General features: G+C 44.2%; 1 protein-coding gene across 2 annotated transcripts in view; it reads right to left on the minus strand.

Annotated features, from left to right (window-relative positions):
• Nucleotides 1-15344: 15344 nt before the first annotated feature.
• Nucleotides 15345-23984, minus strand: part of LOC147855580 (phosphoribosylaminoimidazole-succinocarboxamide synthase, chloroplastic-like) — a 33749-nt gene continuing 25109 nt past the window's right edge. For both annotated transcript variants that reach the window (XM_087330684.1, XM_087330683.1), the window contains exons 10-12: nt 20068-20114; nt 15810-15867; nt 15345-15710 (exon numbers count right to left, since the gene is read on the minus strand). In XM_087330684.1, the coding sequence (XP_087186810.1) occupies nt 15612-15710; nt 15810-15867; nt 20068-20114 (204 nt within the window). In that variant the 3' untranslated portion in view covers nt 15345-15611. The remainder of the gene's footprint in view (nt 15711-15809; nt 15868-20067; nt 20115-23984) is intronic.

Here is a 23984-nt window from a genome sequence, read left to right on the forward strand (position 1 = left end):
AGTTTATCCTCACCGGTCGACTTGGAGCTCTTCATCTTCTTCTCCGACTCCCAGTCGACGAGTGTCTTGTTCTCCATGAAGATGATATCATGACTCCGGAATATCTTCTTGTCGACCGGGTCCCATACTCGGTAGCCGAACTCGTCATCGCCGTAACCGAGGAATATGCATGGCCGGGTCTTTGGATCTAGCTTTCCTCTCCGGTCCTTTGCCACATGCACGTCTGCGAGACACCCGAACACCTTCAGATGCCGGTAGGATACTTCCCTACCGGTCCACACTCTCTGCGGCGTGTCTCCGTCCAAAGGTACTGAGGGTGATCTGTTTATCACGTATGTCGCCGTCGACATCGCCTCAGCCCAAAACCCTTTGGGTAATTCTGCATGCGCCAGCATACTCCGGACCCTCTCCATTATGGTCCGGTTCATCCTCTCGGCCAGCCCGTTCAGTTCCGGCGTCTTCGGCACAGTAAACTCGAGCCGGATTCCCTTCGAGCGGCAGTACTCCGCGAACTGCCCCCGGTATTCCCCTCCGTTATCCGCTCGTATCGCTTTCAGCTTCTTGCCGGATTCCCTTTCCACTCTCGCGTGGAGTTCTTTGAAGACGCACAACACTTGGTCCTTTGTCTTCAGCGGTGCCGTCCACAGTTTTCGGCTATGATCATCTATGAATGTTACGAAGTACTGAGCTCCGCCATGTGACTTCGTTTCTACCTGACACACATCAGTGTGCACCAACTCCAATGGTGCGCTACGTCTCGTCGGTGGCCTTGAGTGGAAGGAGGTTCGGTTCTGCTTACCGGCCAGGCAATCAGTGCACTTCTCCAGGTGCACATGCTTCACTGGAATAAGGTTGTCTTCTGCAAGCCTCTTCATCCCCTTCTCACTCATGTGGCACAGTCTCTTGTGCCACAGCTCACCGGCAGTGTCGGCTGCCACGTTCAACTCTTCCGGACACAACCAGGCATTCATAAGGTACAGTGTGTTGACTTTCCGGGCCTGAGCCACTATCAGGCTCCCCTTGCTGAACTTCATTACGCCGTTCCGGATGCTACCTGTGTAGCCTTCATCGTCTAGCCTCCCGGCCGAAATCAGGTTCAATCGAACCTCCGGAACGTGTCAGACATCCTTCAGCAGCATTTTGCATCCGGTCGAGGTTGTCAACCACACGTCTCCTATGCCGGCAATCCGGCACGTACCTTCATTTCCCATCCGAACACAGCCATGCTCACCGGCTGTGTAGGATGAGAAGTATCTTCTCTCCGGGGTCAGGTGGAACGATGCTCCGGAATCGACCACCCAGGTCGTCTCATCGCCGGCAATGTTTAGTTCACCTTCTTCGGTGATGAGCATGATTTCTTCCTCACTTGCCGCGAGTGCCGTCGTTCCTTTCCGGTCCTGCCCTCGCCGATCCGGACCTCTCCGGTCCGTGGCTCCCCGGTATGCACCGTTTCTCTCCGGTGACTTCTTCGAATCGGTGTCGTCGGCTCCGTTGTCCTTTCGGTAATGCCGACAATTCTTCCGGAAGTGCCCCGGCTTCCCACAGTGGAAGCATGTGGGTCTTCCTCTTGACTGCGACCGGGTCCCCGACTTCTCCCGTCTTTGCGGACTCCGGTTCCATTGTCTTCCCCGTTCCGATTCGGTAAGCAGCGCCTTCGAGTCGGAGGCCGGTTCTTTATCTCTCCGACGCGCTTCTTCGTTCAAAATACTTGTCTTTACCGTTTGTAGGGACAAGTTATCTTCCGTGCAGGAGGTGCTGAGAGTCACCACCAAGTTCTCCCAGCTTTCCGGCAATGTACACATCAGAATGATGGCTTGCATTGCATCCTCCAGCGGGAACTTGATCGCCGCAAGCTGGTTCACGAATCCCATGAACGTGCTTACGTGTTCCACCATACTCTCGCCGTCCCGGTACTTGAGGTTCACTATCTTCCTCATCAGGGAGGTCCGGTTCAACGCATTCTTCCTCTCGTAGAGGCCCGACAGCTTCCGCCACATCTCATATGCGTTGATATCGTTCGCCACATGTTGTAGAACGCTCACGTCGACGTATTGCCGAATGGTTGCAACGGCTTTCCGGTTCAGAAGCCTCCATTCCGACTCAAGTACCCCCTTCGGTATTTCCGACCTGTCAATCGGTTCGTACAGGTCCCGAACAATCAGAAGATCCTCCATCTTGATCTTCCAGTCGGCGTAATTCTGCGCATTCAGCACCATCATCCCCGGCTGCCCGCTGCCGCCGCCTTCCATTTTCTGCAGCAGCCTGCTCTGATACCAAATTGATGGAAAAATCGACACTTTCCAAACTCCACCTCTCGGCCACAACCAAGGAAACACACGAATCGTTGTTGCAGAAAATGGGAAATGCAAAAGTAAATAAGTGGACACACGATTTAACGTGGAAAACCCTGTACGGGAAAAACCACGGGAGTACAAGACTCCGAACCAAAACTATGCACAGAGAAATATACAATGGCGAGCTGCAAGGCGACGACCTTGAGCTCGCTGTCCTCGCCACAGGCGGCGGAATTACACAGAGGCGTCGACCTCTTCCTCTCTCACGCTCTATCTCTCTCACGGCTGCTCTCTCTCTCTCTCACGGCTGCTCTCTCTCTTCACTCCTCTTGAGTGGAAAAACAGAAAAATGAGTAGCAACATTAAAACTGTTTGCCCTAAGTCATATTTATACACATATGACTTTAGGGCTATTTACAACTATAGCCTCAAGGGCCCTTGGCAAACATATTCACAGATATGTCCCCGCATCCGGATCTCTCTCCGGGTACATTCGTCATCCGGCTCCGAAGCCGGGGTCTTCATCATCCGGTTCCGAAACCGCAACCGGGCTTGTCGTCATTCATCTCCAACATCCGACCATCCCATCCGGAAAGGGACCGTAAACCCAACAGAGATATATCATCCCCTCAGCCAGACCAATCGGCATCTTTCCTGAGGACCAAATCTCTTGGAACCCGACTTCCAAGGACGGGATAACACATTCCCAATGAATCTCAAAGAAATCTCGTGAGAGACCATCGGGACCGGGGCATGCACCCCTTCGCAATCCCCTAAGTGCCTCCGAGAGCTCTAAACGAGAGATGGGACTATCGAGCACAACTTCCATCTCTTGGGTTACCTTGGGGTGAATGCAAGACATCACTCGATCAGCCAGCTCCGAGTTTTGCCGCACATGCATAGGTGCGAGGAGGTCACGATAGTATTGTGTTGCCATTTCCAGAACCTCAGTCTTGTCCTCCGTTATTGAGCCGTCTGGTTTTCGCAGCCCGTGTATACGTCCACCACCACCCTTGGGTGCCTTGTAGTGAAAGAAATGTCGGTTGACCTTGTCGTCTTTTCTAGCCCACCATGCTGCGTTTCTTCGAAACAGCATTCGGTTCTTCTCCAAAGTCCTTTCATGTACCTTCATCTTTGCTTCCTCTAGTTTAGCTCTAGACCATTTGCAACCAGGGTCTACCTGTAACAACCGTTGCGCTGCCGCAACGGCCTTCCTTAATTTTGTTTCAATGGCTCTAACCTGTTGGAGGGCGCGCTTGGTCTCTTGTTGTAAAAAGGAGGAGGAGAGGGCCAATTTTTTCTGCAGATCTTCGCTGGCTGATTTACTGCCCATGGTGTCTTGCCATATACTCTGTAAACCGGCCTTCACCTCTTCACTCTTCATGATCTTTATGGGGATCTTTACATTGAGACTGCCCTTGCTATCGATGGGTGGGTTAAGGTCTAGTCTCACCGGCTGATGATCTGAAAAGGTAAGGCCTGCCAAGATAGCAAAGGAGCCCCCGAGCTCTTCGAGGGATGAGCTGATGTATATGCGGTCTAGCCGTGCAAGACTACCGCCCCTAGCATTCCCGGCGGCTCTAGAAAAGTGCAGCGAATGAGAGCTTCGCCTAAGGGAAGAGCCCCATGTATCCTTCACCCCGATTTTGCCAATTAGGAAAGCCCATGAATCCAGCTCCGCACCATAAATAGGCCTCTCGGTCCCTCCTTTCCTATCTCCCATGTGTTCAGTCATGTTGAAATCACCTGCCATTACCCAAGCCTCGACATTAGGTAATGTTGTCGCTAGCATCCTCCAAAAGATTGCTCTCTCGGGGGCTGAGTTAGGGGCATAAATGTTTAGCACCCCAATCTGTAGGCGATTCCATTTCAGAAGCACGTATAAGGCCCGACCCTCCACCAGCGTGCCAGATGATGTTACTTCGTATCGGGCCTTATCGCTGATCGAGATGCAGACCCCTCCTCTTCGGTGGAGGTCACCCTGCGCAGCCGACCACCATGTGGTCCACCCACCCGACAAGGGGTTTACTAAGCTTTGAGTTCGCTCTTGCGAGAGGTGGTGTTCCTGCAAAAGCAATATGTCAATATGGCCCCCTATATTAAGGGGATTCAACTCCTCCTGAAGTCTTCTACACTCTTGGTGTTGTCGGCCTCCACCAAGGTCCTGTACATTCCACGTTAGGATCCTCATCCGAAAACGGTGACGTTGGCGCCCATGTTCGGGCCGATCCCCATGTCATGGGGCAAACTAACACCTGTTTCGGGGGGTATGGTCTCCACTGCAGGCTGCAAATCCCCTACAAGATTCTCAGCCGGTCGTTCCCGACCCGCTTCAAATAGATCCCGCGATACATTTGTGCTCCGAAGCGGTGGCACAACTTGCACCCCTCTATCTAACAGAGTCGTCGCCAAACCAGGTGTTGGTCTTCCTATCTTACCCTTTTCTTTGTCCTTGAGCTTGCCCGTCCGGATCCACGATTTCACTAATCTGAGGCCACTACCACATTCACGTTCCAACGGGAGGGGGGGCTGTGCCAACTTCTCTTCCGGGGTGGACGGTACAAGTTGGGGTTGCATCTCCATCGGGGTGGAGAACACGAGTTCGGGCTCCCGCGGGGGAAGGCATGAGGAGTCGCACGGGGACAACATTGCTGCCAGCGCTGCTGGGTCGCCATCCCCTAACCCTTGAAGAAGTGTAAATCTGTTGGAAGCTCTCACCTGTAGGTCGGGTGCCTTGGCACTCCCGGAGAGGATCTTTACTCGTTTCAAGGGTTGCTCGTCCACGCTTGCTGGTGACAAGGTGGCAGGACTTCTTTCAAGGGGGAGGTCATGAAAAAGGGCGGGAGAGGAGGCACCTAGGCCTCCAAGTTTCCCCTTCTTCTTAACGGGTAGCCAAGGAGCTTCTTCACCCTTGGTTGTCCCGACTTTGCCCGAGGGTCGTGGTCCCGAGCTTCCCTTTCCAATCTTACGAGGACACTCCTTAGCTAGGTGTCCTGTCTGTTTGCAAATGAAACACTGCCCCGGGAGTCCCTCAAAAACCACTTTTACCACTGTGAGGCCTAACTCCTCAGAGTAGAGTCTAATCCTTGATGGAAGTCCATGGAGGGAAGGCACCAAGATACGCAACCTGGGCACCTCCGCGACTGTGTCTGCCATTGACGCTTTTTGAGGGCATATCATCCCTACTTGTTCGCCAAAAAGAGGGAGCAGATGGTACAAATGTGGAGGGAGGCCAGGAAATGTTGCGGTGATCACCCTAGGGTTGTTGAGTTTCCGTAACTCTTCGATCGGGTTGAACCCTGGTGACCATGGTTGGAGCAACACCTTGCCGTACTTCAGTTCGAGTACCTTGAGCTCGACCAATGGCTGCGCCAGCGAGTCATTACCTAATTCAATGTGGAAGAAGTTTTTCCCTAAACCCATGACACTCTTGATTACCGGCATGTTCTCCAACATAGCCACCTGAAACATGTCCCGAACCATGCCCCGACTTGGTCTACCTGCCAAAAACCTACATACGAAGGAGGTACGCCGTAGGCGTTCGATTTCTTCCGCTAAGACACGGTTAGCCTCGGGGGACAGGGTAATGGCGAGATCTGATCCACCTTCTTCATCGAGCAAATTGGGCGCTGGTGGAAGCTCGATTCCTCCCATCGTAGCGAGTTATGTGTCTTGCGAGCCTAGGTTGTATGTGTTGTTCTTCCCTTCCCCCTTTGTTTTGTGTTTTTTTAATGTGTTACTTTGCGTTTTCTGGTTGGGGGAGGGAGGGAGGATTGTGTGTGAGAGTACCTGGACAGCAATTGGCGTTGTGCTCCGCCTCTTACTCTGTTGGACAGCGTGCGTGTTCCTCAGTGTGCACCTACTCCTGCTCCTGCACGCCTTTTTCTGCTGCTCCCACTCCGCGCTCTGCTGCGTTTGCTCCCGCCAACGCTCTGCTGCTTATTACCTGCAGTTCTCCAGTGTGACGGCCTGGACAGCAGTTGGTGCCTCTTGCTCTGTTGGGCAGCGCGCGCGTTCCTCAGCGTGCACCTGCTCCTGCTCCTGCACGCCATGTCTGCGCGCCTTGTTCCGCTGCGTTTGCTCCCGCCATCGCTACCTCACTATTATCTCTAACAATGATATATAAATATATTATTATATTATATATACATTTCATAGTACATACATTATACATATATGATATATTTATATGATAATATGTCACACATATATACTATGTATGACATGGAAAATAGAATTTTAGTATGTCATTTGACATGTATAACTTTTAGGGGCTTTTCACATGAAAATGGAAATTGAAACTTTGTATGTCACTTGACGGGCATTTTTACAAAGTGTATGTTTTTGACGGGCAAAATGGCCTTTGACGGGCATGACACCCGTCAAATTTTGCCTTGATTCCATTTTGCAACCTCTTCAATATTTGTTTTGAAGAAAATGGGAACCACATGAATTACATGGAACCATTTGGCCACCCCTAAGCTCTCGGTTAAACTTATCTATGAAAGATGATGCATAGATTTTCTTTATTGTAAGGCATGGGAGGATGGTGATTTACGAAATCTTTGTGGAATTACTTAATGAAATACTTCCACTTAAATATCCTTGTTTTTCATGTGTTTCATGACATTACACATGTATTCCTTATTCGTATAGTAACTATCATATGGTATTGAGCATTGTAATTCTTTGCAAATACAGTTGCTAATGTCTTCTCAATTATTATGTTGCCTTGAAAAACAGTATTGCATTTTGAGTTTTATCATTTGTTTCATTTGGAGGTCAAAGAGGTGGGAGATGTAGTTGAGGTTCAACGTTAAAGAATTTTGGAGTTTGTTGAAGTACAAAGTTTATTTTGCATGCTCAATTATAAGTATATTTGGCAACAACTAAAGAATTTCATAGATGCAAGGTCCCTTGCATGTATAAACAAGAGAGCAATTGTGAGTTTGATTGGCGTCAATGGGGTCAGTCACCGTTTTTACAAGTGACTACTAATCTCTTGTAACTTTGCTACGTTGAATCTCTTTGATGACTATCATTTAAGGTTGAGCAAGAATTGAAGATATGTCACATTGATAATGGATGGTGGGAAATCTTGAGAAGTAGTTGGCATTCTAAAGTTGTAGTTCTAGAGAAGGTCTTCATTTGGAGATATGTATTGATTAAAGGTTGTCTTTGGGATTAACTATAAAGAGAAGTGGACTACCAACTTGCAATTAATGCTTTTACATTGTTCAAGTGGAAGATAGTACTTGAGATATGGGAGAACTTTCTAACACTAGTCCACGACCAGTATGACAACGTGCAGGGTTCACCAGAGACTGTGAACAAGAAAAGAAGAAGTTTCTTCACTTATGGAAAAAGTTACCCTTGTTTACAGTGTCAACTCAAGGGTCTCAATGGAACTATCAACTTCTATGGACCTGTTCTTGAATACCAGTGAATCATGGCAGTGCAACAACAAATTCCAACACCTTTTACAAAGTCCTATCTTTGGTCTTACGATTACTGTACATCATTGTACATGAAAAATTGTAAGCTTTTGGGCAGACAAGCTCAAGTTGTAGCATTCAAATGTTTTTTCTTAATACTACTAAAGAAAATCCTTGAGGGAAAAAAAGGAATAAAAAAAAGTGGAAGATAGTACTCATCATTTCATACAATATGTGATTGCTCATAGATATGGGGTTACATTTCTAAGATTTGACAATTTTATTATGTTCTTATTTGACATCAAGATAGTGGGCGTTTACCCAATTCACACTAATTGACCTAAAATGAGAGGTGGATATCATTTTCCTATTTTTGAGCATGTCGAAATCCACTCGGTTGTGATATCACTATAGTGCTTTTCACACACAATTTTTAATATAATTGTGTCTTTTCAACACACACACACACACACACACACACACACACACACAAGATAACATATTCCTACCTAGTTCCTAAAGAATAATAGAGTTATCGTAGCATAACATGATTTGAGCAATACATTATAGTGCGGAAAACTTTATGTTCAAGCTCAACAAGTTTAACAACAATAAATTTGGGCTAAATAAAACACAGATATTGCATGACATTGGAATCAAATTATAGCTAGCTAGACATCCACTTACCTTTTCTGAGCAAGATGTGCTAGAGTTTGTATATTCTTAGATCAAGTGAGGTTTTGCACATTTTTAGATGTACAATAGTCTAAATTTGGCTTTATATTGTTCATTAGAGAGGGATGGGGGGAATAAGAGGATGAATTATATGTTGCATATCATCATCTACAAACCAAGCATAGAAACTTCATTGTACAATCCTTATTAATAGGCAAGCGTAGCCCCACATATTGGCTCACGTGATTCTAAATCTCCACCTTGCCTATACCTTGCAACCTTCCTAACTCAAGATATCAATGCATAACACGTGTTGTCCTAGAACAAGCCCTTCATTATTCATCATTCAAGTCACACATTCATTCCTTCATTATGTTAACCACCTAGCCCTACAAGCATTGAAAAATTACGATGTTATGCACCATGTTATAAATAGCACCACCATATTCCTTGCGCATCATTGGTTTACTATGTCTAAATATGCTTTATGCATTGCACAAAACTAGTTATCTAATGTCTTTGTGGCATCTTCAACCATGATCCAAGTAGTGCACTGAGAAGTTATTCAACTAGTAGATGTATCGCTTTGCAAGACCGGCATTAAGAATGGCGACATTTAAAATGTGCTTTTTGAAATGCAAATATATTGCACAAGAATTCATACATGCAATACATATCCAGAGTATAATCTAAAAAGGATACCTAAACATAATCTAAAATGGTTTATAATCTAAGAATAAACACTACACAGCTTAAGGATTGTGCCACCTTATACTTTAGTAAAAACATACACAACTTACAGATTGTGCCACCTTATACCTTAGTAAAAATATATGAGGGTGTTTAAGACCAATGCATATGATTCATGAAGTCATATAGTTGTGAGAAATCCCTTGTGAAAAAAGAACAAGTAAAATGAAGTAAAAAAGAACAAACACAACTATTTATGATAGGATTTGAATATTTGCATTGTTGATAGGGCTTTAAACTTCTCTAAATTAAGCCTTTAACATACTAAAAAGCTACATCAATTAAGTATCAGAGTCCTAACCAATTCATGACCATGACCATGAGAAAATTTATGTTCATACATGACCATTTTAAACAACCCTTGGTGATGATATTTCCTCCACTTGTCATATTATGCATTTCTTAAAATGCTCAAGTGAAGGGTAAAGGAAGCACATGCATGGATAAGTGATATGTTTAATCATGCATTGCAACATGGCATGTCATATGATTGGACTACAAATTGGATCAAACCTTTATATAAAGGTGGAGATGGAAATAATGTAGTTAACTATCGAACCATCATGGTTGGCTCGCTATATGCGGATGTAGTACCTTTTACAAATACTTCAAGAGATGTACAAAAGCTTATGAAGGCATTGCAAAAATTGTGCATGAATACTAAATTAAGCTTCAACAACTCTAAAACAAAGATTATGCTTGTGATGAGCCAAAAAAAGAAAGATAAACCATGCATTATGTACAATAATGAGCCGCTTGAATGTATGGAAAGCTTCAAATATCTTGGTCTTGAAGTTCTTTTTAAATCATAGATGGAATGAATGTGCTACACACCGCTATCGCGAAGTTTCACACGTGTGTTACTTGGGCGGGACCATGGGGGTCTTGGACTAGGGAGTACTAAAGGGATAGAGAAGACCCGAGGTTTGCTTTACGACAATACTACTTCCCAACCCCTTCTCGAGCAAGGGCTCGTTGCCCCTTTTTGTGAGGCTGGTGACTTTCGTTGATCACGACTCGTCGATTTTTCGAGATCACCGCACAAGCCAAGTGATCAAATGGGTACAAACAAAGATGAGCACGCAAGATGAATGCACAAGGGGACGATAACACAAACATGAATGCCCATAAGTCTTTATGAGGAGGAGAGGTGCATGGGCACGCTCGAACGCTCCCTTCTCACAAGATGTTGAACGTACAAGGAAGACACAAAACACACGCACAAATGCTCGTACGCCTTTATGAGGAGGAGAGGTGCATGGGCAAGCCTGAATGCTCCCTCATCACAAGATGATCGAACATACAAGGAAGACACAAACACACGCACAAATGCTCGTACATCTTTATGAGGAGGAGAGGAGCATGGGCACACCCGAATGCTCCCTTCTCACAAGATGTTGAATGTACAAGGAAGACACAAACACATGCACAAATGCTTGTACGTCTTTATGAGGAGGAGAGGTGCATGGGCACGCCCGAAATACTCCCTTGTCACAAGACGACCGAACGTACAAGGAAGACATAAACACACACACACAATGCTCATATGCCTTTATGAGGAGGAGAGGTGCATGGGCAAGCCCGAACGCTCCCTCGTCACAAGACGACCGAACGTACAAGGAAGACACAAACACACGCACAAAATGCTCGTACGCCTTTATGAGGAGGAGAGGTGCATGGGCACGCTCGAACGCTCCCTTCTCACAAGATGTCGAACATACAAGGAAGACACAAAACACACGCACAAATGCTCGTACGCCTTTATGAGGAGGAGAGGTGGATGGGCAAGCCTGAATGCTCCCTCGTCACAAGACGATCGAACATACAAGGAAGACACAAACACACGCACAAATGCTCGTACATCTTTATGAGGAGGAGAGGTGCATGGGCACACCCGAACGCTCCCTTCTCACAAGATGTTGAATGTACAAGGAAGACACAAACACACACACAAATGCTTGTACGTCTTTATGAGGAGGAGAGGTGCATGGGCACGCCCGAAATACTCCCTTGTCACAAGACGACCGAACGTACAAGGAAGACATAAACACACACACACAATGCTCGTATGCCTTTATGAGGAGGAGAGGTGCATGGGCAAGCCCGAACGCTCCCTCGTCACAAGATGACCGAACGTACAAGGAAGACACAAACACACGCACAAATGCTCGTACGCCTTTATGAGGAGAGGTGCATGGGCACGCCCGAAATGCTCCCTCGTCACAAGAAGACCGAACGTACAAGGAAGACACAAACACACGCACAAAATGCTCGTACGCCTTTATGAGGAGGAGAGGTGCATGGGCACACCTGAAACGCTCCCTCGTCACAAGATGTCGAACGTACAAGGAAGACACAAAACACACGCACAAATGCTCGTACGCCTTTATGAGGAGGAGAGGTGCATGGGCAAGCCTGAATGCTCCCTCGTCACAAGACGATCGAACATACAAGGAAGACACAAACACACGCACAAAATGCTCGTACGCCTTTATGAGGAGGAGAGGTGCATGGGCACGCCCAAAACGCTCCCTCGTCACAAGACAACCGAACGTACAAGGAAGACACAAACACACGCACAAATGCTCGTACGCCTTTATGAGGAGGAGAGGTGCATGGGCACACCTGAAACGCTCCCTCGTCACAAGACGGCCGAACATACAAGTGGACGAGAACAAAGAAAGAAAGAAAGAAAGAAAGAAAGAAAAACACGAATGATATTGGCCAAAGAAATAAATACGTGTTCGATTCTAACGCAAGAGGACCCTTTATAAAATAGGGTTTGATTACAATGTGGCAACTTCTAGTTAACCACAGATCAACAAAACATAAATACTAAATGCCCTTAGAGATGAGCAAATCCGAACACGATGAAGACGAACACACAAGCACCACAAAAATGCCAACCCCAACGAACCATGACCACCCGAACGGCGAGCACATGGGCTCGCAACGATGAACGGGGCTTGCAACGTCGAACCAACGAAGCTCGGGCTCACGAGCACTTCGAGTGCCAACTCGAAGAAGACGAGCACGTGGCGATGAGGGGATGAAGAGAAGTGGTGAAGAAGAAGATGAAGAGCTCCGAAGGAAAAATGGCGATGTCTCTTCCTCCCAAAACGTCCTCCAAAATGAGACCCCCTCGACCTCCTTTTATGGGAAAAAAAGAAAGGGGGTCGCCAATTTTGTTTTCAATGAAAAAGGAAAATTCCTTAAATCACATTGCATTGTAAGATTGGATTTGAACCAATTACCTCTAGCTAGAAGTCAATGTGACTATCCTCTAGCCAATTAACTCTCTCTCATATTACATATAATTCTATATCTACAAATTCATAGCATGTCTCCCCTCTACTTTTTATCTCTCCTCTCTCTTACTTTTTACACGAGCTTCTATACCTCCTTTCCACCCTTTCTTTTCCCTTTTCTTTTGCATGTGCACCATTAATTGCCTTTGTGTGCACACACATTGCACATGCACATTTTGACCCCCCCTTTCGCCAGTTTTTCCCACTCTCGAGCGCGCCACATCACGACATCCACCCCCACCAAACCGCACATCCTCTGGTATGTACCAAGAATGGCGGGTTGAGGGTGGTCAATAGTTCATTTCCTCCTCCTCATTGACCTCGTGGCTTGTTGTTTGCTCGCTTTATCTTCGTCAAGGTCATCGAGGTTTGGCTCCCTGTCGTGGCATTATCATTTGCACTCGTTACCACATACGACCCGAACCATCGCTTTGTGAATTTCCGCATTGAGCTATGTTGATTGTCGAGACTGCTTCATACACAATCACCTAGTCTCCTTCTTTGATTTTCTGAGGGCATAGTCAGTGTGTCTTGTTGAACTGGGCTTTGTTACTTAGCCTAGCTGCTTCTAACCTCTTCTTTTGCCAACTCCAAGTCTTTGGGTCTTCTCTCAAGTTGCCTTATCCTTGTTGCTAGAAGCTCTTCTTGACTCATCTCGTTTTCCCACGGCATCGCTACCCATGACGTGATCGTGTCTTCAATGGGCATGACTGGCTTTTGTCCGTACATGAGTTCAGTTGGCATGAAACTTGTAATTGAGCTATGAGTTGTTCTGTCGGCCCACAAGGCATAAGGTAATAACCGAGCCCAGTTCCTAACTTGCCTATCACAAGCTCTTACATGGTTTTTACAATAGGCTCGTGTTCGCGTTCTATCTTTCCATTAGCCTCTGGGTTATCGACGGTCGTTAGAGAGAGAGCTTCATTCCAAGTCGTTCAAAGAGCTCTATAGCTTCGTGAGCGTTCAACTCTCCTATGTCGGCCACTATCTTTCCCACACATCTGTACTGGCAAATGACATCCTCAAGTAAGAATTTACACACCCCCATCGTCGTTTTGTTTGCTAAGGCTTGCCCTTCTACCTGGTTTGTTAGGTCTTCTCTTGCTAGCACCAAATATTTCTTTTGGCCCACTCCCATCGGCATCGAAACCAAATCTACCATCCATTTGAAGTGTATGGTGAGTGGGTAGGTCGGGTGCAACTCTTCCCTATGGCGTATGTTTGAGTGTATCTGGCAGCTTTCACACGTCCCCACGAAATGGGCGACATCCTTGTACATTCCCGGCCACCAATACTTCTCCTTTAACTTCTCGAATGTTGCCCACGTTCCTCTATGGCCCGCACACTAGTCCACTAGTCCACTAACCACTAGTCCATTAACTCTCTCTTATATAATATATAATTCTATCTCTAGAAATTCATAGCCTGTCTCCCTTCTACTTTTTATCTCTCCTCTCTCTTACTTTTTACACGAGCTTCTATACCTCTCCACCCTTTCTTTTGCATGTGCACAATTAATTGCCTTTGTGTCCACACATTGCACATGCACATTTTGACCCATCCTTTTGCCGGTTTTTCCCACTCTCGAGCACGCCACATCACGACACCGCTTAGAGGCGGGAATGAGAGCATATTATGCATTTGAGAACACATGTAATCATGGATATATTGAGTGTTGGGTCCTCAAGAAATACCTTTTCGACACTTTGGTGAAACCAATGCTTCTTTATGGGGTGGAAGTATGGGGTGGTAGGATCCCTAAATCCATTTAGAAAGAGTTTGAAAATATCCAAAAACATTTTATTATAAAGTTTCTACAAGTTAAGAAACAAACGCCATACACCCTCTTTCTCCTCAAGACGAGATCACTTCCCATTGAGATCATGGGAATACATGCTTAAGGTTCAAAGAAGCCCCTCACATCGACTTTCTAGAATCATTGTCATGGGTAGCAACCAAAAAGATCCAAAAGACGCATAAAAGGTTGGACGCAAGATATGGAAAAATGGTTTGGTAGATAGGATGCAATATACTTGCGTCATGATGTATCACAAGATTCCTTTGTAGAGGCCTTTTTGGAATGCCAATGTATCATGACATGGGACAAATGTGGAGGCACACGCTTCACAAATTATATTATACATGTTGCACAACTATAAGACCATATTTTTTGTGGAATACGAAAACCGTACACATCAATACATGTTAGAGTGCATCCTATTGTCTACCATTCGAACCATTGCTTCCATGCAACTTAGCTCACATGCATTGCAATGTGAGACAAGGCATTGGTGAACAATTGATGAGAGTGGTTGACTATTCACACTTAGCCCAAAACAAGTTCAAATGCCTGAGTATCACATTAAAATACAATGTTTTGCCTTTAATCATATTTGACCATGCTTTCCACACATCTTTAGCAAAGCCCAATCCTTGCACACATTTCTCTCACAACCACAATGTGTAACCTCAATTGTAACATTCATTGGTGAAGTTCTTAAACATAAAGAGTCACTATTCACTTTCATATGTATTACGAGAAATGTAATAGTTTTGGTCTAATAAGTCATATTTGATCTCTAGGGACAATAATAAAATCTATCTACCTATTTCTTAACATAAGTAGTTTAAAATATAATTTGTCATAACTAACAAGACAATAAGACACTTCAACAATGAGATTATGAAGTTTCTCCACCAAATCAAAGATATACTTATTAGTATTAACAAGACACAAATCCTAAACTTGTTGCTAAGTTTTCCTAGTGTTTTAAAGTGACTTGCAAATTGTTGTATATATACATTGTGGTTAACACGAAAAATAAGGTTCAGAATTCCAAGGAAAACTCTCAATAGCATGTACATACTTTATAATCAGCAAAAATTCCATAAAAGCAAAATCATATTTAGTCAAAAATTTCCACAATAAAGCATTCTTGAGTGAAACACATGATATAGATGGTCATCCACATATGTGAATTATAGCTTTTGATGTCTAAACATTTCCTTGGTGGTCCTAGGTATTTATGATGAGATATATCTGGCTTATTCTATTAGTTTACATTTTTCTGTTTTTAGTTTACCTAAAGTGTACATCTTTATCAGAGTGAAGGCTGTAAGAACCCCATCAAAAATATAAGATCAAGATGTTATTTTTGACTTGCTGTTTTGCTACTAGCAGAGGTTAACTCGTATAGAGTTGTCAGTGCTTCAGATACATTCCTCGATATGCGATCGTGTATCGGCTCCTAAAAGAAAGAAAAGGCAAAGAAATGCAGAAGTCAGCATCTAGATATAGGAAAGGATTGATTTAGCAATGCATGTTGAAAAATCAAAACCAACAGAACCTTTGTCTCATGAAATTCAAGCTTTTTTCCTGTAATGGTGTCATGCAACAATATATATCTGCATCAAAGCTCCATAGGTAAATATACATACCTTGCAGAGAAACATTACCATTATCTAACAGAAAAACATGTGTACTACAAGATTGTACAATTAATCCTAGGTTCTTTTGTCTACAAAATTATCATCAGTATAATGCCTCCAGTGCAATTGAATGTGATAAAAACTCGCCAAGCTTGTTGATGTTTGCTAGTATTACAAACTAGTAACCAAGTGACTGAAGGAGTTTCCTGGATGTATGGATCAATGCACCTGTTGGGAATAAAGGGCCATCGTGCCTTTTATTAGTGCACGAGTGTGAACGCACTCGTACCACTCTTTTGACTTGTACATACATAATATCTAAAAACCAAAAAAAGAGGACAGCGTGCATCTCTCTCTCTCCCTTTGTCTCTCACTCAAACTCTCTCCCTCTCTGTTTTTGACCTAAACCCTAATCCTCGTGCAGCCATCAAACTGGTATCAAAGCTGAGTTTCGGGTTTCTTGCAGAGCTGAGTTTAGGTTTCCTTGTAGAGCTGAGTTTAGGGTTTTTTGTAGAGCAGAGTTTAGAGTTTTTTGCAGAGTAGAGTTTAGGGTTTTCTGCAAAGCTGAGTTTAGGGTTTTCTGCAGAGCTGAGTTTAAGGTTTTTTGCAGAGCAGGTCACGTTTTCTGCAAAGGAGGTTTGGTCCTCCGTTTGGGCTAAGAAATCATGACTAGCAATAGTGACAGTAGCCACCTTATGCACATCAAGAAGCTTGAGGGTGCACATAACTTTGCAGTTTGGAAAAAGCAGTGCTACAACATCCTGTTGCAAAAGAAGCATGCAAAGCATATAAAAGTCAAAGGGTAAAGCCTACAGATATGGACCAAGATGATTGGCTAGAGTTGAACGAGCTTGCACGCTCGACTATTGAGTTATCAATCTCTAATGCCTTACTTTATAATATCGAAGGTTTGGACTCCGCCTATTCTATATGGACTAGACTAGAGGAACTGTATGCCCAAAAGACGGCGGCTAGCAAAGTTTATTAGCTTAAGAAACTTATGGATTTGTGTATAACAGAGGGCACACCCATGTCAACTCACCTCAGTGAGTTCAATTCCATTTTCAGCCAGATGGTTGCCTTGAAACGTGATTGTTTCAAATGGAAGAAAGAGAAAGGAAAGGCCAAGAAGAAAGATGATTTCATAGAAGAAAAGAGAGACATGCAACCTAGAAAAGGCAATACTAAAATTGAAGAGTTGAATGTAGTCACTCATGATAGTGATAGTGGAAATGATGTACTCTTTGTTTCATCATGCCATAGAGAACATGCTTCACTTGCAGATACGGATGGTGACATGCACACTTGGATACTCGATTCCGGTGCTTCTTTTCACGCCACCCCTCATCGTGAGTGGTTTTCAGATTACACAGGGGGTCGACACAGTGTTGTCCATCTTGGGGACAACTATGCATGTGAAATTGCAAGTATTGGCACTGTGCAATTACAGTTTCAGCATGGTTCTGCTTTCACACTTCATCATGTACGGCATGTACCTCAGCTCGAGAAGAGCTTGATTAGCACAGGACAGCTAGATGATGATGGATTTCACACAACCTTTGGTGATGGGAAATGGAAGATTTGTAAGGGATCTAGAGTTGTTGCCAAGGGTAGTAAAAGTGATACTTTGTATCCTCTCCATGTATCTAGTGTGAGTGATCATGTTGTTGCCATAACCGAGCAGCCTAGTTTTTCATTATGGCATGGCCGGTTGGGACACATGAGTATTGTCTCGTTTGGGTTACTTGTCATGTCTTCGTTATGCTGATTTTGAACATTGTGATCATTGCATTTCTGGTAAACATGTACAAACATCTCATAAAAAGTTTCTTTCGCTGAAGTCGTCCCCGCTTGAATTAGTACATTCAGATGTATGTCAGATGCCGGGGCTATCATTAGGGGGAAACAAATACTTAGTCACTTTTGTCGACGATGCTACACAGAAGGTATGGGTTTACCCTATTCGTAGCAAGGATGAAGTGCTCGACAAATTTCGAACATTTTTGGCATTAGTTGAGAATCAAATTGATAAGACACTTAAGTGTCTTCGCTTTGACAATGGTGGGGAATATGTGTCCAAGGCTTTTCAAGCATTTTGTGACAGAGTGTTCAGAAGGAACTCATTGCCCCTTATAATCCACCCCAAAATGGAGTTGCAGAGTGTATGAATCCGACTATTCAAGATAAGGTCCGTACTATGCTGTCTCATGCTGCGTTACCCCATGGTTTTTGGGCAGAGGCTGTTATGACAGCTGTTCACTTGATTAATCGGTCACCTAACAGGTCTTTGGGAGGGGGAATACCCCAAGAAGCGTGGTCGGGCAAGCCACCGTCATATGCACTTGAGAGTGTTTGGCCGTGAGGCTTTTGTGCAGATTCGTAAAGAACAACGTAACAAACTTGAGCCAAAGTCGTGCAAATATATTTTCCTAGGATACGGTAACGACGGTGAAATGGGGTATAGATTGTGGGATCCCGAGAAAAGAAAAATAGTACGCAGCAATGATGCTATCTTCCGGGAAAATCGCATGCATAAACAACCCGAAAAGACTGAGGAAGCACGTAGGGTTGTATTCCGAGAAGAAATACCTTTTAGACAGGAAAATGTGCCTGCTGTACAGCAGCAAACACCTGCTGTAAACTTACCTGCAAATGGAGAAAATGAGGTTGGAAATGATCAGCCAGCCTTTGCCAATAATGATGAGCCACCAAATGTGCAGGAACAGCTAGAACAGCAAGCTGTGAATGCTGATTTGCAGGCTGAAATGCCTGGACTGCAAATTGAAAATGATGATTTGCAGGCTCAACAGCTACCAAACAATGAGCATTGGGTTAGGAGATCGTCTACAGTTACTAGACAGCCTGACAGATTTGTTCCTGATGCAAACAATGTGGCTGATTATGTCATGGTAACTGATTGTGGCGAACCGACTTGCTTCAAGGAAGCAACGGACAGACAGGACAATAAGAAATGGTATAAAGCCATGCTGTCAGAGATGGAATCTCTTGAGAAAAATGACACTTGGGATTTGGAGCAGTTGCCTAAAGGGCAGAAAACACTTCCATGCAAATGGGTTTATAAAATGAAGGTCATTTCTGATTCCTCGCCAAAGTACACAGCAAGATTGGTTGCAAAAGGATACAAGCAGGAATATGGAGTTGATTTTGATGAGATCTTCTCGTCTGTGGTCAAGATGACTACATTAAGAATCATTTTGGGCTTAGTTGCAGCTGAAGATATGGAGCTCATACAGATGGATGTGAAGACCGCCTTTTTACATGGCGATCTGCATGAAGACATATATATGCAGTAGCTTGAAGGTTTTTTGGCTAAAGGCAAATAGAAGATGGTTTGTAAGCTCAAAAGGAGTTTGTATGGGTTGAAACAAGCACCAAGAGAATGGTATCATAAATTTGATGCATTTATGCAGTCTCAAGGTTTTCGTAGAAGTCAAGTGGACCACTGCTTGTACACCAAGAAGGCAGGAGATGGCAGCCTGATTATCTTGGTTTTGTATGTTGATGATATGTTGATTGCTGGCAAGGATATTCATGCCTTGGATTCATTGAAGCAAAGCCTTCATGGCAGCTTTGATATGAAGGATCTTGGTGATGCAAATCACATCCTTGGCATGGGAATACTCCGAAACCGATCGAAAGGGGTACTCTTTTTATCTCAGCAGGAGTATATCTCTAAGGTTTTGCAGCGTTTCAATATGGAAGGGGGGGAAACAATTGGGGTTCCATTGCCTCCATATTTGAAACTCAGTGCAGAAGACAGCCCTACATCTGATGATGAGAAGGCTGAAATGGCTAAGGTTCCATATGCTTCTGCCGTTGGCAGTTTGATATATGCGATGGTTGCTACACGGAAGGTATGGGTTTACCCTATTCGTAGCAAGGATGAAGTGCTCAACAAGTTTCGAACATTTTTGAAATTAGTTGAGAATCAAATTGATAAGACACTTAAGTGTCTTTGCTCTGACAACTAATCCTCGTGCTGCCGTCAGCAGCAACCAATACTGCAACTGAGATCCATGGAAATTCTCCATGGGCTAGATCATGATTGTTATTTTACTATCTCATAGTTCAATACTCCTATTTACCAATTTTCATTATCATGTTCATAAGATTAGATTACACAGTATTTAGTTATTGTATATGAAGGGATTTTACCGCCTTGAAAGCTCTGTTACAAGTTCAACTGGTGCCGCAGGTAATATCTGCAGAAATAAATGACCAAGATCTTATTAAGAGATATTGTTTTCTCCTCATCATTGTAAATCATACTTGAATATTTACATTCATCATTGTGAAGCTTAGAAGTAAAAAATAAAGGTTCAAATACATGAATAAACACATAATGGACTTTCAAGTTTTACAAATAAATGGAGAGATGAGATTACTGTGACCTACTCATATTGAAATTAGAATAAAATCAAGAATATTGAACCAGGCGGAAGAGGAAAGGCCAAGTGGAAAAGGTCTTAAATGATATAAAAAATAGACTTCATCATCTAGGGTGACCAAATTATGGATTACAACCAATTACAACACACGATTCTTTTACTGTTGTGAATTTAACGGGCAATGCGCATGAAGTGGTGAAACATATGAGCTACAAAATAAAATAAACCTCGTCGTATTTGTCCATCTTGACCATCTTGTTCGCAAGTTTTTGGACTATATAGCATTCCATGCACTGGCTGAATTTAATGCATAATGTGGGTTCCTACCTTGTCAGCTTGCAATAGTTGCCCAATAAAGACTTCCCATCTTCTTATGAGTGCTTCGATGATTGACAGCACCCCAGACTCCAATATAAGGTCATTCGTGCAGAATTGGCAGAAGTCCCATGTGAATGGAATTTGGATCCTGTCTTCTATCCTTAACTCTCTCCAAATAAGAAAGAAAGAAAGATATATTAACGTCTTTTAAGGACCAAACAAGAGATTACATCTTAAGTGTTGCTCGTCTTTGAGAACAAAAAAGAAGAAGAAAAAGTATTAAGATGAAAAGAGACGAGGGAATCTGGTTTTTGACACATGTGAGATTCTCAAGTTAGATATATTGTAGTTTTTGTCTTCGAAAGATCTCTAGCATAGGTCGGTCCAGAATTGAAATGTCTACAAAGCGAGGGAAGCACATACGATGGCGGGAGATAATGGCTTTTATCTGTCGATGACAAGGGTGTCGAGGTCATGGTTCATGGGGCCGGGGCCTACATGCACGGCAAATTGCTATTGCCCGATCAATTGTAACCCTTTTGTTATGTCCTGGTCGGGAGCCCATTTGTGTATCCCGTGATTGACTTGTAACATTAGTAGGAGTGATGGGGCTAAAGAAAGTTGTGATTGTTCTTTGTGGATGAGCTTGTGTGGTTGTATTCTTCAACAACTTTTCCCAATGTCTCTTCAGCTCTGGCAAGAAAAGTCCTAGGCACCATTGGTCCTCATATTCCAATACCCTGCATAGTGGGCCAAAGCCTTGTTTAAAGAGGCAATGGTATCTATCTCCCTTTGATTTCATAAAAGACACCACAGTGACAAACATTGTGTTCTTCGGATTCCACTCCCTGATTGGCAATTTCTCTCTTCTAGAGGTAGTTGTGTATATCTGCCTACCTCAATTTGTAACTGATGTGATGAAGTTCGCAGCTGCCCTATCACACTACGCAGCGCATAGGATAGATGTATGTCCATATAAGGTGGCCTAATGATGAATCCATCCTCCGATGTGTGTAAGAAGTGTCTTATAGTGGGCCATCTTTGTACCAAGTAGTATTTTGGGGCTGATCCATGTTATCTTGTTTTCCAAGTTAATAATATCAGTTCGGATCACTCTATTCTTTTCCACTTTGGTCATATTTAGATAAGGACAGTGCATTTATACTCATGTCATGTGATTCGAGCCATTGCTGCATTTCAGCATACCAACAATGAATGTCCCCATTTTCAGCCAATTGTCTTGATGACATGAGTGCCAACCTTGGGTACCTTCGTTTAGGGAGCTCCCAAAGACGTTGGATAAATGTCACTGATCAGAACAATGCCTCGGTGATTATAGGTGTCGCTCCCATCTCTGCCCGAATTATATCGTGGAGCACCGATGCTTTGCTCCTTATCATGCGAGCAATCATTGACACTAAAGGTCTCTCTAAAACTTTCCAATGATTTGCATTGTGAAGACTCAGTCCCCATGTTTCTACTCCATAGAGAAGAGTTGGTATGACAAGTGTATCAAATAACCATAGCTTAGTTCGTGGCTCTTGGAACTACAAATGTGCACATTGTCTCTCGGGAGCACCAAGGGCTGCATATCCACGAGAAAGTCGGGCACAAGCAGCCTCCTGTAAATGTTACTCCTAGGTATTCCACCTTTTCCTCTCCCAAGAAGAATCCCGGTTCTGATCTTGTTACCCAACTTGAGTGGTGTCAATCAACTTTAGTTTTATCCATGTTGATTGACAAACCTTTGTCCGTACAAAATAGTTTTAAGGCATTTAGATGTCTTTGTAATCCCTCTGGAGAGTCCGAAATCAGCACAATATCATCAGCATATAGTAATATATGTATAGCAATACCTGCTAGGCGTGCTCCCAAACCCCCTTGTCTCTCTATGTAATGTGATACCTCATCTATATAGAGACCGAAGAGAGTGAGTGATAGTGGGCATCCTTGCTTCACTCTGATTGTGCTAGTCACTGCCTCTGACAAACCCTTGGAAGACCGCACTTCCTGACACGATGTCGTGTTGTTCCGCTTTCGCGTAGGAAATAAGGCGGGACCACGGGGGCCCTGAACCGAGGAGCAAGAGATAGAAGAAGGCGGAGCGGGAGAAGAGCGCAAGCATAGGGCCGGTTAGGCCCGTTTGCAACTGACAGCACTTGCCAGCTGAATGAACCACTAATGTGTATATGAGCAAGATGCACACTCGCGTAAAAGAGAGACTCACAGAAACACAAAGAGAGAGAGAAACAAGAGATTCGATTCCAATAACAGTAAATGTTACAATGTTTGCAAGATTACAACCGGATAGCCAGCGATAGACCCAACCCAGACAATCACACGCCCATGCACACACACAGTAGAGTCTTTGCCGGAAAGCACACGGGCTTTCCTCGAAGCAGAGGCAACCAACTCAGAAAACCTACAGAAAACAACAATAGAGGAGGAGAGAGCTCGGTTCCCAGTCCGACAACACCTTGTCCTTACCAAAAAGCGATCCCTTTTCCGTCTTCTCCCCTTCCCTTTTATAGGCCACCAAGGAGGGACCGTTACATCCTGGTCACATCACCTTTATTCTCTGTCCCTTTGGACAGAGATCCGCTTCGATTTACTAACCTATTAATATATTCTCCCTAGGATATAGACATCACGCCGGCCTATTCCTAGTTATGTACAGTGTGTTGGGTTGAGTGCAAACGCGTAAGTGCCGTTTCATGCGCCGAATTCCATGATTCCACCTAAGGCCGGTTTTCTCCACGACAATAGATTCATAGAGTGCATCGATTCCCCATTGCATATCTATAGGAACACCAAGGGCTTCTAGGCGCTACATAACCTGAGCATATGGCAATGTCAAAGGCTTTTCAGAAATCCACAAAGTAGCCCTCCTCAATAAGGGCCCGGAGGGTGAATATGTGATCCAAAGTTGTGAAACCCCTTCCGAAAGCCTGCCTGTCCAACTGAATGACAACCATTCCGCTCTGCCCATATACTCAATTCTGATTCTAGAATTGAGACATATAGTTTAGCCAAGTAATGGCCAATCATGATTGTCCTATAGTTGCTTGGCATCATGGGGTCTCCACTCTTGAGGATTGGCACAATGGTATGTTGAGTCCATCTAGTAGGGAAACCTTCACACATGGCTCTATTAAAGATGTGTGCTAGCAATGGGAGCAAGGTGTCACGGGCATAGATAAAGTGCTCACCCACCAATCCATCATGATCTTGGTCCTTCCCAAATTGTAGCCGATCAATGGCATTTCTTACATTTTGTGGAGTGAAAAAGGTTGATTCATGTGGGCATGAGCCATGTGGGTGGGGAAGAGGAGGTTGCCCTAGGATATCATATAGAACCTTTGCATA

This window comes from Azolla caroliniana, unplaced genomic scaffold (genome assembly GCF_043228905.1).
Source record: "Azolla caroliniana isolate FFs.n. ecotype wild unplaced genomic scaffold, voAzoCaro1.0.p SCAF_14, whole genome shotgun sequence".
NCBI classification, from domain to species: Eukaryota; Viridiplantae; Streptophyta; class Polypodiopsida; order Salviniales; family Salviniaceae; genus Azolla; species Azolla caroliniana.